We start from the raw sequence: 13,150 nt of genomic DNA, 5'->3' as shown, positions 1-13,150 counted from the left end.
ACAAGTACATCATTACTTCGTCAAGAGAAAAAAGTCCTCAAGAATGCCTCCTCCTCTACTCGTATATATCGTACCATGCATACACACGTGCCCTTCGTCTCGCACCCTTATGCCGGGCTGCTGGCGCTGGTGCCGGGCGCCCCTCCTTCCGCCGTAACCTTGGCCGCCACTTCGTTCCACCATGATCCGTGGGCCGCTCTGTCGACGGCTCCCACCTTGGATATCTCGTCCAACATCTCCCGGACCTGCACCGCGAACTCCGCCAGGCCAAGACCCGCCAGTTTCTCATGCGCAGTCGTAGCCGCGTTAAGCTTCTCCTTTGCTGATCCTGCGGTCAACCTGGCATTCATGTGGCCCCTGAGTCTGGCCAACAGAAGCCGCAACACTGGCTCTGTCGGCTCGATGCTCTTCTTCATCGAGTCTTGGCTGGCCTTCAGGACCTTGGTCACTAGAGCTCTCAAATGCATCTTGGTCGCTGCCGGCATGGACCGGCCAGCTTCGAGAGCCGCCATGACGCCTTGCACCGTCGATTCCACGTTGTCGTGATCCGCCTCAAGTACCGCTGTGATACGTGTCGCCTCCGTCTTCCACGGCGTGCGGACGTCCCGCTTGAGAAGGTTCTTGCACTGCAGTAAGATGGCTCCGGTAGTGACAATTCGCTGGGAGGCCAGGGATAATCGCACCATCCGCTTATAGTCCAAGCCCAGCATCTCGGGTACTTTAGCAACGGCGATCGGTGCTGGCTGCGTGAAGCTGTCGACGAGAAGCTGTGCGTAGATCTTATCATCCGTGGGCCGGTTCTTGGGATGGTTGATGCCCTCCGGGTCTCTCTTGCGAGCCTCTACCAGAACCTTGGAGCGTGCTGAACGCCACGCCGCCTCGGCCGCGCTCAAATCGTGTGCACCGCTCTCTAGTGCACTAGTGAATCTCTTCTTCTCATAATCCGGTGCAGACTCGATCAACTGAGGAGCTGCAGTGGAGAACATGTAATTGACAAAGTCGCAGAGCATCAAATCAACAAATTCTGTCAATGCTTCTACGCGGTCAACCAAGCTCCCATTTTGGAGCTTGTTCTCGACAAGATCCTTGGCCTCGTCATCGCGGTATGGTGCGCACAGCTTGGGCATGAGGGATGCCATGGAAGTGAAAAACTTCTCATATGAGAAGCTTCCCATCTGAAACTGGCGCTCGGCCACCTCCACGTCCAGTATCTCACCTATCATTGTGTGCATGTAGGCACCAGGCTTGACGAGCCGCTGCAAGTTGTCCTTGAGATACCTCATCATCACGACAAAATACGCAAAGCTGGCGTCCAAGTTGTCCTCCTCCATGCTTGCTCTCATTCCCGCAAATAGGGGTGTCTGGACGGCAGTGTGGTGTTCCCGGTATTCGCTCGATGGGATGCGGTATTCTCGGTTGATGGCAAGCTCGTGGACGACAATCCTGTTATCGGGCAACAGGCCGCCGAACCCAGGCTTAATCTCGATGGGTTGAGGTTTGCTATGCCCCTTGGCCGGCGTCGGCGGCGGCGTCAGGGTCTGCGAATCTGGCGACACAAGGCTCTCGGCAGTAGCGGAAGCCTCTCCGGGCACATTCTCGGCGACGCGAGGCTTCATATCGCCAGTGGGCTTCTTTGCGGCTCGCGCCTTCCGTGCCTTGCGAACGGCATCGCCAATCATCTTCTTGCCCTTTTCCTGACCCGCGAGCTTCTTGATCCGCACAATGAGCTGAACTTGATTGCTCTTTATGCTCTCCCGGTATTGCTCGGCGGCCGCGTCCTCGGTGCTTTCCTGGACTGTCTGCAAAATCATGTCCAGCTCAACAAACTGCAAGAGCATCAACTGGACAAGAGACTCTGAATCCCGAGACTTCCATGCAAGGAACGCGTTATAGAAAGTGGCATAAATCTCGGGCAGTGCACTACGCAGGGTCGGTGGGGGTGTATAGTTGTTGGCTGCAGTCAAGCGCGACATGATATTCTCGAAAGAAATTAGGAGATCTCGGGCTTTCGTCACGAGGTCCTGCAGCTGTGGATTAGCAAGGTCATTACGGGGCATTGGTTGAGGCTGTGATAATCCAACCTGTTCCCTCTCCCCCGCGCCGTCCTTGTTACTCAGAACCTGCGTGGGGTGACCCAGAATGAGGAAAGCGCTGAGAAATGTGCGAACGGCGGCCATCTCCTCAACGGACCCCGTCTCACCCTCCTGCAGACCGCATATCCCAAGGATACGGGCAGTCTGTACGAGGACCTTTTCTTGCGCCAAAAGTTCAAGAACTTGGTCAAAGGACGTGTCCCGCACGCCGTCAATGGTGATGCCTAACTCGGAGAACTCGGCAACGGCCTTTCTTCTCATGAGGCTCTTCCACCACCATTGCAATTTTTCAGCCGCTTCGGGCTCACTCAACACCCGGGCACCCTTCTCCTCAGAGGTATGCGAAGAGGCCTCAGTGGGCTTCCGCGACATGAGACTCTGACCTCGCGCCCTCTTGGTGGCATTACGGCCCTTCAACTCTTCCCTCCTACGCTCAGCCTCGGCCAAGCGTTCTTCCATCTGAATTCGGAGCTTCACCAGTTCCTGTTCTCTCTTCCCCTTCATGGTTTCTGCAACGGCCTTGGCCCTCTTGACCTCCTCGGCACAGGAAGCCACGATCTCGGCCAGGTTGCGCTCCCGGGCTTGTTGGGCAGCAATAGCTCGTTCTTCGGATAGGGTGGTGTCGCGGTGGCTGGCCTTGGCCATGGCGGCTCTCAGACGAACCTTTTCGGCGTGGGCAGCTCGGTCGGCGAGGCGTGCTTTTCGGTCTTCGAGAAAGGACGTGCGCCGGAGGTGTTGTGCAATGTGCTTGCTCTGGTCAGAGTCTCCATGGCGGGTGAAGGTCTGGGTCGAGGAACAGCGGGAATGAGCAGAGGATATGGAGTTGCGACGTGAAGAGGCTGCTGAGTCCTTGCGACGGGACTGAGAGGGCCGGTAGAAGCGGGCGGCGATGTGCGGAGGCGGGGTGAAGATGCGGCCGTCAGCGTCGTCCATCTCCTCGTCGGAGGTCGGAGGCATGGAAAGGTCGACGTCGGCTCCCTCCATGGCTGATGATGGTGAGCTGACCGACTCCTCTAGATTGCGCGAAGGGTCGGTGAGGTCTGCCGAGGGGCGACGCATGTTGGATGGCGTGCCTGGCTTCGATGTTTCGGGGGTTCGAGCGATTGTGGTTTCGCAGTAATAGATGCAATAGAAGACGATGTTGGGCGAGCGATAAGGCAGCAAAGGTGGTGGTGATGTAGTTGGTTCGAAGGCTCTCGAAAAGGAGTAGGTTTCTGCGTGGTACAGGAGTCACCAGGGGTTGTGTGTCGTGTTGTGGTCGCAGTCGCGGTCGTCGAGGGGGAACTGGTCGTGTCGCCCAAACAAGGTGGATCGGGCTGAAGCCTGGATCAAGCCAAGGTTCCTAGGTAGGCAGGCAAGCGAATGGATTTCGGCTGTCGATTTGGGGGAAAACAACAACAACAAAATAGTGTTGCAAGGGGAGGGCTGGTCCTTTAATTTTCTAGTCCCGGGAAACGAAGTACAACAGGGTATAAAGACAGAACCGAAAAAAAAAGGTAGCAGAAGGCGTCTGCCGGGTGAGGGACGAAGCGGTGCAGAGGATGTGAAGTTGAAAAGTCAAGAGGTTCGCATTGCAACTTTGGGGGGGTGGAAGTCAAGGAAAGCCTGAGGAAATCATGGCTGGCCGCTGGGCTGCGGGAGTGCTGGCGTTGGTGGTGGTGGTGGTGGTGCTTGGTGCGTGCCGGGTGGTGTAACAAATGCGAATGGATGGCTGGGCTTGTGTGTTTGTGTGTGTGTAGTACCCAGGTACTCCGTACTGAAGTGTGGACCGACTTGCCGGGAATGGAATGACGGAAGCTTCCAGTTTCCCATGCCACTACGTGCTACTGTGCAATTCACCGTCTGTCATCCTCCTCCTGCCCTGCTGACCGAGCATTGGGGCCATTTGGCGCAATTGCACAGGATCTGCAAGTATGACAAACAGTGCGCTATCTACCGATACGCACTAGCGTCCTTCCATCTTTAGCGAAGCTAGCGTGCCTTGGACTCTTTCCAGCTTAGGTCCCACCACCTCCAGCCCCCCCACGGTGATACTTATCCGAACTCTAGACGGAAGACCCGGATCCGATGATACTCTCTCTTACACGCAATCCGGATAACGTACTTTCGTATAATTCTTTCCGAGCTGGTCTGTTGACCTGACCGAGTACCGTACATTCACGATTCATCTTGTCTGCCCTGCTACCGTTCCCCGTCGAAACGGTACATGTCCCGTATCATGGCAAGCGAGGGATTCTGGTGCAAGATCGCGGGTCCATGCCGGATTAGGAAAGACGTTGGCGTCATAATCCAGCCAAGATGCCCATGATGCGACTCTAGTCACGTGAAAATGTCCGGTCCCGTGGACCACCGACAATCCACCACCGGCCGCCACGGACACTCCAAACGGTTGTGGCGCCGTCCCGGACCTACTTACGATTCACGAATAATGTTTCCCCTCGGCCACCCCAACACCTTCCGGTCTTCCGCTGTTGTATTCGTAGCTTGTACCTTCCAGATCAGCTTGCGACTCGTGTTCCAGCGGTTGGGCCCTCCTAGTGACTCGGCCAAACCACGATGCGGCGCCTAATTCTCGGGGCTTGCTGGTGGACTGCACGCTAACACGGCTAGTCGGTGATCGACCTTCGAGAACGATTTCTGATCATCTACGCCGTTTCACTGTACGAGCCATGTGGTCCTCCGTCGCGTCGGCTCTATTGTATTACGGCTGGCGTAGATCGTAGAAACTTGATCATGCCGACTTGTGTATGCTTCCTTTTTAACATTGTATGACGAGGTTCGAGGAGTGTAGACCTGGGTACTCATGGGTTGGTCTGGACACTCATGGGTTGGTCTGGATACTCATGAGTTTTGGCTACCCGTGGATATTTTGGTTCCCCATGGGTAGTTCGGATACAGTAAACTCTCAGACAGAGGTAGGTATCTGGAAATCGATTCCATGGTCCGCATTCTCATACTACCAGAGTACTTTGAGGACAAGGGCCAAATACTCGGCCTCTGCCTCGGGTTAACTGGCTCGAAAGCTGTATCCAGCCAACATAAGTAAAGCAGGCTACCATCAGGCAACCTTCTCGAATCCACGTTCTTCAGAACATTGAATCACGAGCCTCCTCCCAAGCTCATATGTCCCGAAGATGCCAAGTCATTACAATAGCTTAACTTGTCGAAAAAGGGTTAGAACACATTTTCTCCCATGAACTTATGATGAACTCGGATCCCAGGTGAATGGCTACCCTATAATGAGGTCATTCGATACGCTTCTAGGATCGACATGATGCGAGTCTATGAGGCACTTCCGTGGTCAAGGACTGCTGCCATCATTGGTGGAGAACCATTCCTGCAGATATTAACGCCAAACCTCGCCGGCATGCCCAGACCGAGTGGTGGCAGCTTGAGACGACGCCCGCGCCGAATCCCTCCAGCACCCAAGCCATGAGATAAAGTCTATCGAGTCTCTTCAAGCGGCCGGTATAAGTCTCTGGTACGTATCCAAGTTTACTAGTGATGTGCATTGTAGCTATCTGCGACCTTGCAGGGAGGTCAGAGAACATAATCTGAATACACTCAACCTCTCCATCCGTAACGAGTCTGCCGCAGTTAATGATTTCCGCCGAGGTCAACGTCGGTCTAAACCATTTAATCATATCTCATCTAGGCGATATGGTGATGAAGAATGACTAGACTCAAGGAAATTGGTATCGATTTGGGGCAACAATGACATCCTGCAGGTAACGAAGACTTACCTATATTATAGAGCGAAGAGATGTGAGGTGGCTACATGACCCCATTACAGCCTCGTGAATGTGTCCATGATGGAGTCCAATCAACAGGCGCGCTCAGATTTGCCAAGTGCCGCAAGAATCAAGCAGCTTTACCACGTACGACCTCAAAAGAAATCCTTCAGGACTCCAAGAGCCTGTTCTGCGTTTGTTTCCAGCTGAATGGCTACATAGGTGTGTTCCTTCTATTATCGCCCCATGAGGACCAAGTCATTCGCCCGTTCCGACCATCATTCTATTCTAGCCAGACTACGAACGCAGTTGGCAATGGTACCGAACTTACATCAACAAGTCCGAAGCATAACTCGCAAGTCTATCAAATGACACAGAGCACTCACGCACAACATAAAGACCTCAAATTCTCTTTGACATTCAGTCCGATCTGAGTTTTTCCGTAGACTGGGAAACCTCAGCGGGACATCCGTAAAAGCCAAACGACGACATGCATGCTTCTCAATAGGTAGTCAAAAGTAGAGCTCAGTGTGTCAACACGGTTGTAAGGCGAATGCCGAAGCTCAAATCGAATAGAGTAGTACCGGATAAGCTCAAACGGACATGGTCCTATTATCCCAGCAGAAAGGAGGCTCGAAAGAAACTGCAACAAAGCTAATGACGTCGAGAATAGGACGTCGATATAAGGCAGATCACATGTGTCCTTCATCCGGCGATGACAACGACGATATGATAGCCTGTGCGATGACTGTATTACCTCTCGTCAGAGAGCCTCTGAGTGACGAGTTAGATGATGGGCTTCCGTCTTCCAAAACGCCCATAATCAACGTATCTGCCAGGTCTCGGTCTCGTTGTAGTGCTTCATCGTTATCGATGAACAGTCATCCGAAAACCTCATGAGCGTGTTTGGCTGGGCTCCCCATGCTATCACAAACATGATCGCTTTGATAGTGTTTCTTGAATCTTAGAAAAGCTCTAGTACCATGCTGCCGCCCATCCTGAAGATATCATAGCCAAGGTGGCTGAAATGACATAACCTGAGACTATTATGTATATACCCAGCCCCCTCTTCTTCTACTCTTGTTCAAAGGACAAAGCACCTCAGCGATGTAGAGAAACTTCCAGATACAAGTAGCAGTGAAGTCAGGGCTCTCGACAAATTAACGAGCCAATGGCAATTCCCGCCGCCTCCGTCTCCGCCCCCTCTCGTCTGGGTAGAGGTAGAAGTACGGCGATGCGCGCTCAGGGAAAGTATCAAGACAGACAAAGAACTAGAAGAACGAACTCGAGAATAGGAACCAAGCCATTATTGCGGCTCTATACATAGAGAATTCTACCTTCCGACACGTCTAGAGAGTAGTATCATACCTAGAGACATGCCTGATTGATTGACTGGTGTTTTCCAACTCCGATCCCAGAGTCAACCTTGGCATACATTAGATAGCGTCCTGATGTAATTACCAGTGCAGGTAAGAGGGCGTACGAGCTACTACGAGTACGTGACTCCTATATCACGTCGCTGGCCTACGAAAGGGCATCTGGAAATCTGACAACGATGCTGATATGTCTACCCGTGAAGCACCAAGACATACCACAACACCCAAACATCGGCGAATATGTCTAGAGTCTAAAGGGTCTCTCACCAGAAGACGTCAGAGGCGAGAGAACATCATTCAGGATATGTCAAAAACCAAGTAAGCCCCTGGGCACCAGTCCAAGGTCAAGCCCATCTACAATACAATCCTTCCCCTCACTATAGCAGGCACTCTATTCGCGATGGCAACATCGACAACAAGTCTCGTAGATATCACTTGTGGATGACACCGAGGGCTGCTTCATTATCATACCCAGCGCAGTCATGGTATTGGGAAGTGTATTTACAATGCCCATCTAATCAGGCATTGTATCACCACTGGTGGCCCCCACGACGTCTCACCTACGCAAGCCCTTCGTCCTTCGCCCCACGTCCCGATCCCCTGAGTCGAGATTCTCTTCGAGAAGCAGGATATCAATCAACCTCTCAAACAAACCAGAGCAAAAGTCCTGTGGCGAAAATACGGCGAACACCGGCGAAGTCGGTAAGCGGGCACCTCTGGGCATACACCCCAACACCAACAAGTTGGAAAAAGCGAAACAACTTCTTCAAAAACAGGCTGACATCTCCCCTTCCTTGATACCTCAACCTCCACGTCTCAAAGGTTCCATGTGTTTGGTACCATCAAAAAAGCTTCTTTCTACCGGTACCCACGCACACTGCGGAGCAAACGAGTTGATAGCCTAGCCAAACATCACATGAAAGACACAAAAAATCCATGCCTCATCTAAACACATCAAGGTCCCCTAAAAAGAATCATAATAAAAGGCCTCTGACATCATAGGCAGGCGGTACCCCATAGTCCCTACTACCACGGGGAAAATGGTAGCTATTTTCAGGACACTGGGTGGTGTGGGAATTTTTTTGTTACCTTCTTCAACGGGTTTCGCTAAACTCTCAGAGTGTCATGAGCAAACCCGACATTCGCCTTGGAGAGAGAGGCCCCCCCTGTTTCTGTTCTGTTCTCGTCCGATGTAGCCGTAGCACTCATCCACTTCCTGGTGGGTTTCTACCGCCCGGCGATGACTTGCATCGGTAACCCATAGGTAAGGTACTCTGCTAGCCAGCTTTCCAATGGAGCGAAGCCTGAAAGTGAACTGGGGAACCGTTTGAAAACGAGGCTGAAGGGAGATTAGTGACTCGACTGGTGAGGAATGGTACTAAATGTCATCGGTCGCGAATTTGGTAGTTTGTTGTGACAGGGACGTTCCCGTGGTGCTTCTGTTGTCTATGGAGTAGTTCTACCACGGAAATCCAAGTCGATTTCGAGTGAGGCTTCCAAAGATGCGATGGACCCACAGTCTTCACCTGCAATAGACGGACCCCTAGAACAGGGCATCAGCCAATACCAAAATACCAACTGATCTTTCTCTGACATAGGAATTCCAACAGAGAATAGAGCCCAAGATCGCTTGATCCAAGACAAGACAAGAAAGCAAAATATGAGGGCAAAACATGCAGCGAGACACTTGATTGACTCGGTTCGAGTCTCACGGGAGGACTTCCGCTATCCCGGTAGGACGACAGCACCCGGCTGACGGACTGTCCCCCCAGGCTCAGGCTCGGACCGGAGCAAAAGTGATGGACAACGTTGAACGGACACAACCACTGAGGAGGGACAGCGTAGTGATCCCGGAGACAAGCGGCCTTGTATGGCGTCTCGACAAGGTCTAAGATTAGCGGGCAGAAAAAGTAAGAGGGCCCCAGGGCCTTGCTGCGAAGGTGTTACCGGTGGAGAAGGTGGATACGTAGAAGTGTTCTAGATCGCAATAGACGCCAGCGTTGCAAGTTTCGGTGTGTGATATGGAACGGTTTTCCCTGGAGAGATGTGAGTGGAGAAATCCTGTACCTAATCCCGCGCCAGTGCCCGTGACTCTCTCAGTCTCTCTCGAGGCCCGAGAGGGTTATGATAGTCGTCCTGGTGAGACGACCGGTGCGGGGGAGAGGAGAAGAAGGGGTCCAGTCCGCGTTGGCTACTACGGCCGGTTGCGCTGCCGGGCGACTCGCCCATTTTCCGATTTGATTCAGGGCCCGAACTTGCGGTCGGATTGCGAAGGTTGATCGCTTCTGTTCAGTGAGAAACCAGATCGACAACTTTTGCGTTGCGCGTTGAACCAGCGGATGAGAAGCAGCCGTACGCTAGGCATAGCAGGGATAGCGAAACGTGGCGCGGCGGCATGAGCAGCCATGCAGCCCAAACTTGACGGCGCGAGGTCGGTCTTGTTCGAGACAAAGACAAACCTGTGGACTTGAACGAATGCCCGCCTTTCCGTCCAAGAGGTATTAGGTATATGACGCTTCTCCTACGGACGGACGAAGGCTGCCAAGACTCGCAAGTTCAAACCCGATTTTTTTATGTCGAGATTCAGCCCTCAAAGGCCCGCGGCGGTGCTCAAAGTGATGACGTTTCGATTACGGGTCCCGCACCGAGCAGATGGAAACCTTAGTGGTGGTACAAAAATTGCGCTGAAGAAAAGGGGGGGGTTCTCAGGGCTCAAGGTTGACGGCGCCGGCTGCATGACGAAATAATAAGACCATTTGGACGGATCACGGGTAGGTTTCCGTAGTCGCAGTGCGAATGGACTATGGAGGTGAGAGAAATCAGGGTCCATAGTTGTCTGAGAGAATCTGTGGGAGCCGTTGCCCGCTGCAGAACCACTGCCCTGGCCTGGCTTGGAAGTACAAGCGTTTGAAGGCTCCAAGCGGACGAACAGCAGTCGTCCATTTGACAACAGGCATCAGTGCTTTATTGTTTCATGCCAGTAGAAAGGCGAAAAGGCGTGTGAGTGGACACACGCGCTTGTCTCGAGTTGAAAAGTGCCGTTTGGCTTCTGTCTGCGTCGTTGATTCTGCTCGTCTGCGAGTCGTTAGTGCTACTGTTTCCGTGATTCACTACCGGTTGGCTACTCGATGAGCCGTTGGGGTCTGCGAACTGAGAACCCTGCAGATGGCACAGAGTTGCTTTAGCCAGGCGCTATGCAGCCTCAGAGATAGCGTAGCCTGTACCCAGCAAATGAGAAGAGCCGTCACTGATGCGCAGGCGTCGAGTGACCGCGCAGCAAAGGACCGAGGCGACTCGGCAACATTGGCACCATCCCAGATCCCTAGCATCTTACGACTCGAGCAGTCGCGGCTGGATTGCTCCGTTCAAACAAAGACTAGCAGAGGGGTGGGCAGCTTTGCGAGTAAGGTAATTAGGCGGTGCTTCAAGTTCGCACCTGGCGGGTGGTCCACTGGGCCAGAAATGTAGAGGTCATTGATTATGACCGTGATGGGGCCAAAGGTGAATAGAACGTCCTTGGTAGGCTGACGGAGCAGCTGAAAAGCCTCGTATGTTCAAGGGAATGACTGCCATACCTAGAAGCAGGGTGGCACACGTTGCCCTCAGGGCTAGCTCACCATCCAATTGCCATCGAGTTGTTGAGAATGAGATAACCGGGTGGTGATGGTGTGATGACTTGGTGAGGGCGCCGTCTGCCGTCTGCCGTTATCGCCCGGTGGGAGCCCCAGGACCCTGAGTTTCTGTTTCGATGGAGGATGAACAGGTTAGGGAGCTTGTAGCTGCTGGTGCTGCTGTTGGTGTTGTAACAGAAGACTGAAAGGAAGCGCGCTGTGCAAGATGGGACGGAGCTACATCCGGTGCGGGTGTCCGGGTGACAGGCGTGTCCCCTGTTTCCTCAATGTGCCGTCCTAGCTAGTGCCAACTGCCCAGAAGGTTGCAGGAAGCGATGGCACTCGACCGGTCAGCGGGCGGGACGCTTGTGACGCTGGGCGCGCAAGCTAACATGGAGTGGGGATTGGTACTCTGCTGAATCCTGATAAAAGCTGGTCAATTGTTCGTGTCGGTGAGGAAAAACAGGGCGGCATGTCAATGCCAAAATGCGTGGGACAGAGTGGGAGGAACCATGGATGCGATGGATGCAGAGTGAGACCCAATGGCTTGCGGCTTGAGGGGGGGCACGGGGAGGGTTACGACTGCGCTTTGCGGAAGGAATCCACCGGCCGAAAATGGATGCCCGGGCAGAAGTCCGACAATGGTCGGGGAACGGGTGAACGGGGGACGGGCAGACGGGATGGGAATGATGGGCGACTGGGGGGGGGTTGGAGAGCGGAAGGACACGGGGTGAAGGGGAGGAGGAGGAGGAGGAGGAGGAGGAGGAGGAGGAGGAGGAGGAGGAACGAATGGATGGGGAAAAGACGGGAGAAATGCGAAAGATGAGGAATGCCAGTATGGAATTGGTGGGCAATTTCCCATGATCAATTCCATTGGCATCGGGTCCCTCGCCTCTTCTGCATTGTGGCCCCAGGCAAGGTACTCAGGCATCTGGACGAATACAGTTAAGAAAAAAAGAGACATGAGGGCAAGAAAGGGGAGGGCCAAGAATGGAAAACTTGGAGAAGTACGGGCACGGGAAGGGAACATGGGATATCAGGCGAGACAGCAACAATACTCCGTACCGTAATCGTAACACCTTGCAGATACGGATACAAGATGGGGAGAGGGTCATTGGGGGAGGGGGCGGATGGGAGTGGAAGTAATTTGCCATAAACTTGGAAATGCAAAATGGGAAAACCCTCGAAAAGGTGAGGGCTGAGTCGGAGCTGAAGCACGAGACGGGCGAACGGTGCCACGGTGGAGGTTTCCGTTCCAGCTGTTGTCTTTCTCCCACTTTTGATTTGGCGACCTTGGCCCTTGGGACCTTCCATCGCGAATATTTCACTACGGATACGTACCCCGACGAGACCTCACGTGCCGGGCACATCTGCTACTCCGTACTGAAGGTAGGTACGGGCGGCAGCCATGGATATATCCGACCCGAACTTGTGCTTTCCTTGGGACCCCGTTTATTGTCAACGTGGAAAGTACCTTATGGAGTATACACATTCATGCCTTCCATTGCGTGTGCGCGTGTTTCCCAATGGAAGGCGCCTTAAGCTACCTCTGGTAAGACTCAAGAGAAGGTACTCGTAGCACCTGCCGGATTCCTCACATATGGATTGGTAAGGAGTAGTGTCTTAGTAAAACCAGAGGCAGCTCCCATCCACCATGCCATCTGACAGCCTGCCAAACCTGGAAAGTTGGAACAGGATTGGCGGCTCACCTGAAGGGAGATGTTTATCGATATTTCACTGTTAGTGGTGTAAATGGCCGCGTCTCCGTTTCAAGTGTGCCTGATGGTAATTGATCGTTACCTAGGGGGTACTCTTGGTGTTGACCGTTGACGCCTAAGGACTTTCCCAGGTTGTAGGGGAAATACCTAGGTACTATATGGTAAAGGGGCGTTGCTCTATGAACCATGTCGATATGCAAAAGCTTGCGCTGTTGTCTTCGGCGACTTTCCGGCATGATGCCCTGCTTCCATTTACAGTCTTCCATTGTAGTAACCCAGAGCAATTGTTGACGACATCGTAAGAAAACTGACCAGGAATCAGCAGGTTAGGTTTTAACCGTTTGAACAGTCGGCGACGCATCATCGCCAGGTACACGAGTCGAACAGAGTTGATGGAATAGTTCTAGGCCCTCGGGACGATGAACAGAGTTTGAGCGAGTTGGGCAGACAAAGTTGCAAAGCTGATAAACTCTGTTGTGTTACGCAGCTACCGGTAGCTACCTGAACCTCAAAGGCCCATGGTGGTATTACGAATGTTCGCCGATGAAAGGGGCCCCACGCCGAAATGTCAGCTGAAATGGACGACGGGTACCTGACCGTTCGTAATGCTGGCCTACGTCA

The 13,150-nt window shown here is 53.2% G+C and overlaps 2 protein-coding genes across 2 annotated transcripts; both read right to left on the bottom strand.

The window, feature by feature from the left end:
• Positions 1-107: 107 nt before the first annotated feature.
• On the bottom strand, positions 108-3,152 carry BDP55DRAFT_559251 (IQ calmodulin-binding domain-containing family protein; the record flags this gene model as incomplete). Its single annotated transcript, XM_060569885.1, has 1 exon — positions 108-3,152. The coding sequence occupies one exon, from the start codon at positions 3,150-3,152 to the stop codon at positions 108-110; it is 3,045 nt and encodes a 1,014-aa protein (XP_060426020.1).
• Positions 3,153-11,286: 8,134 nt separating this feature from the next.
• BDP55DRAFT_751773 (uncharacterized protein) lies at positions 11,287-12,462 on the bottom strand (the record flags this gene model as incomplete). The annotated part of the gene is made up of 2 exons (XM_060580649.1): positions 11,877-12,462; positions 11,287-11,742 (listed from the first exon to the last, which is right to left on the bottom strand). Exons 1-2 carry the CDS (start codon positions 12,123-12,125, stop codon positions 11,287-11,289), a joined length of 705 nt encoding a protein of 234 aa, XP_060426019.1. The 5' UTR covers positions 12,126-12,462.
• Between the last annotated feature and the right edge of the window lie 688 nt (positions 12,463-13,150).

This window comes from Colletotrichum godetiae (genome assembly GCF_030913485.1).
Source record: "Colletotrichum godetiae strain CBS 193.32 chromosome Unknown BDP55scaffold_41, whole genome shotgun sequence".
NCBI lineage: Eukaryota > Fungi > Ascomycota > Sordariomycetes > Glomerellales > Glomerellaceae > Colletotrichum > Colletotrichum godetiae.
This window is presented reverse-complemented; position numbering and strand designations above follow the sequence as displayed.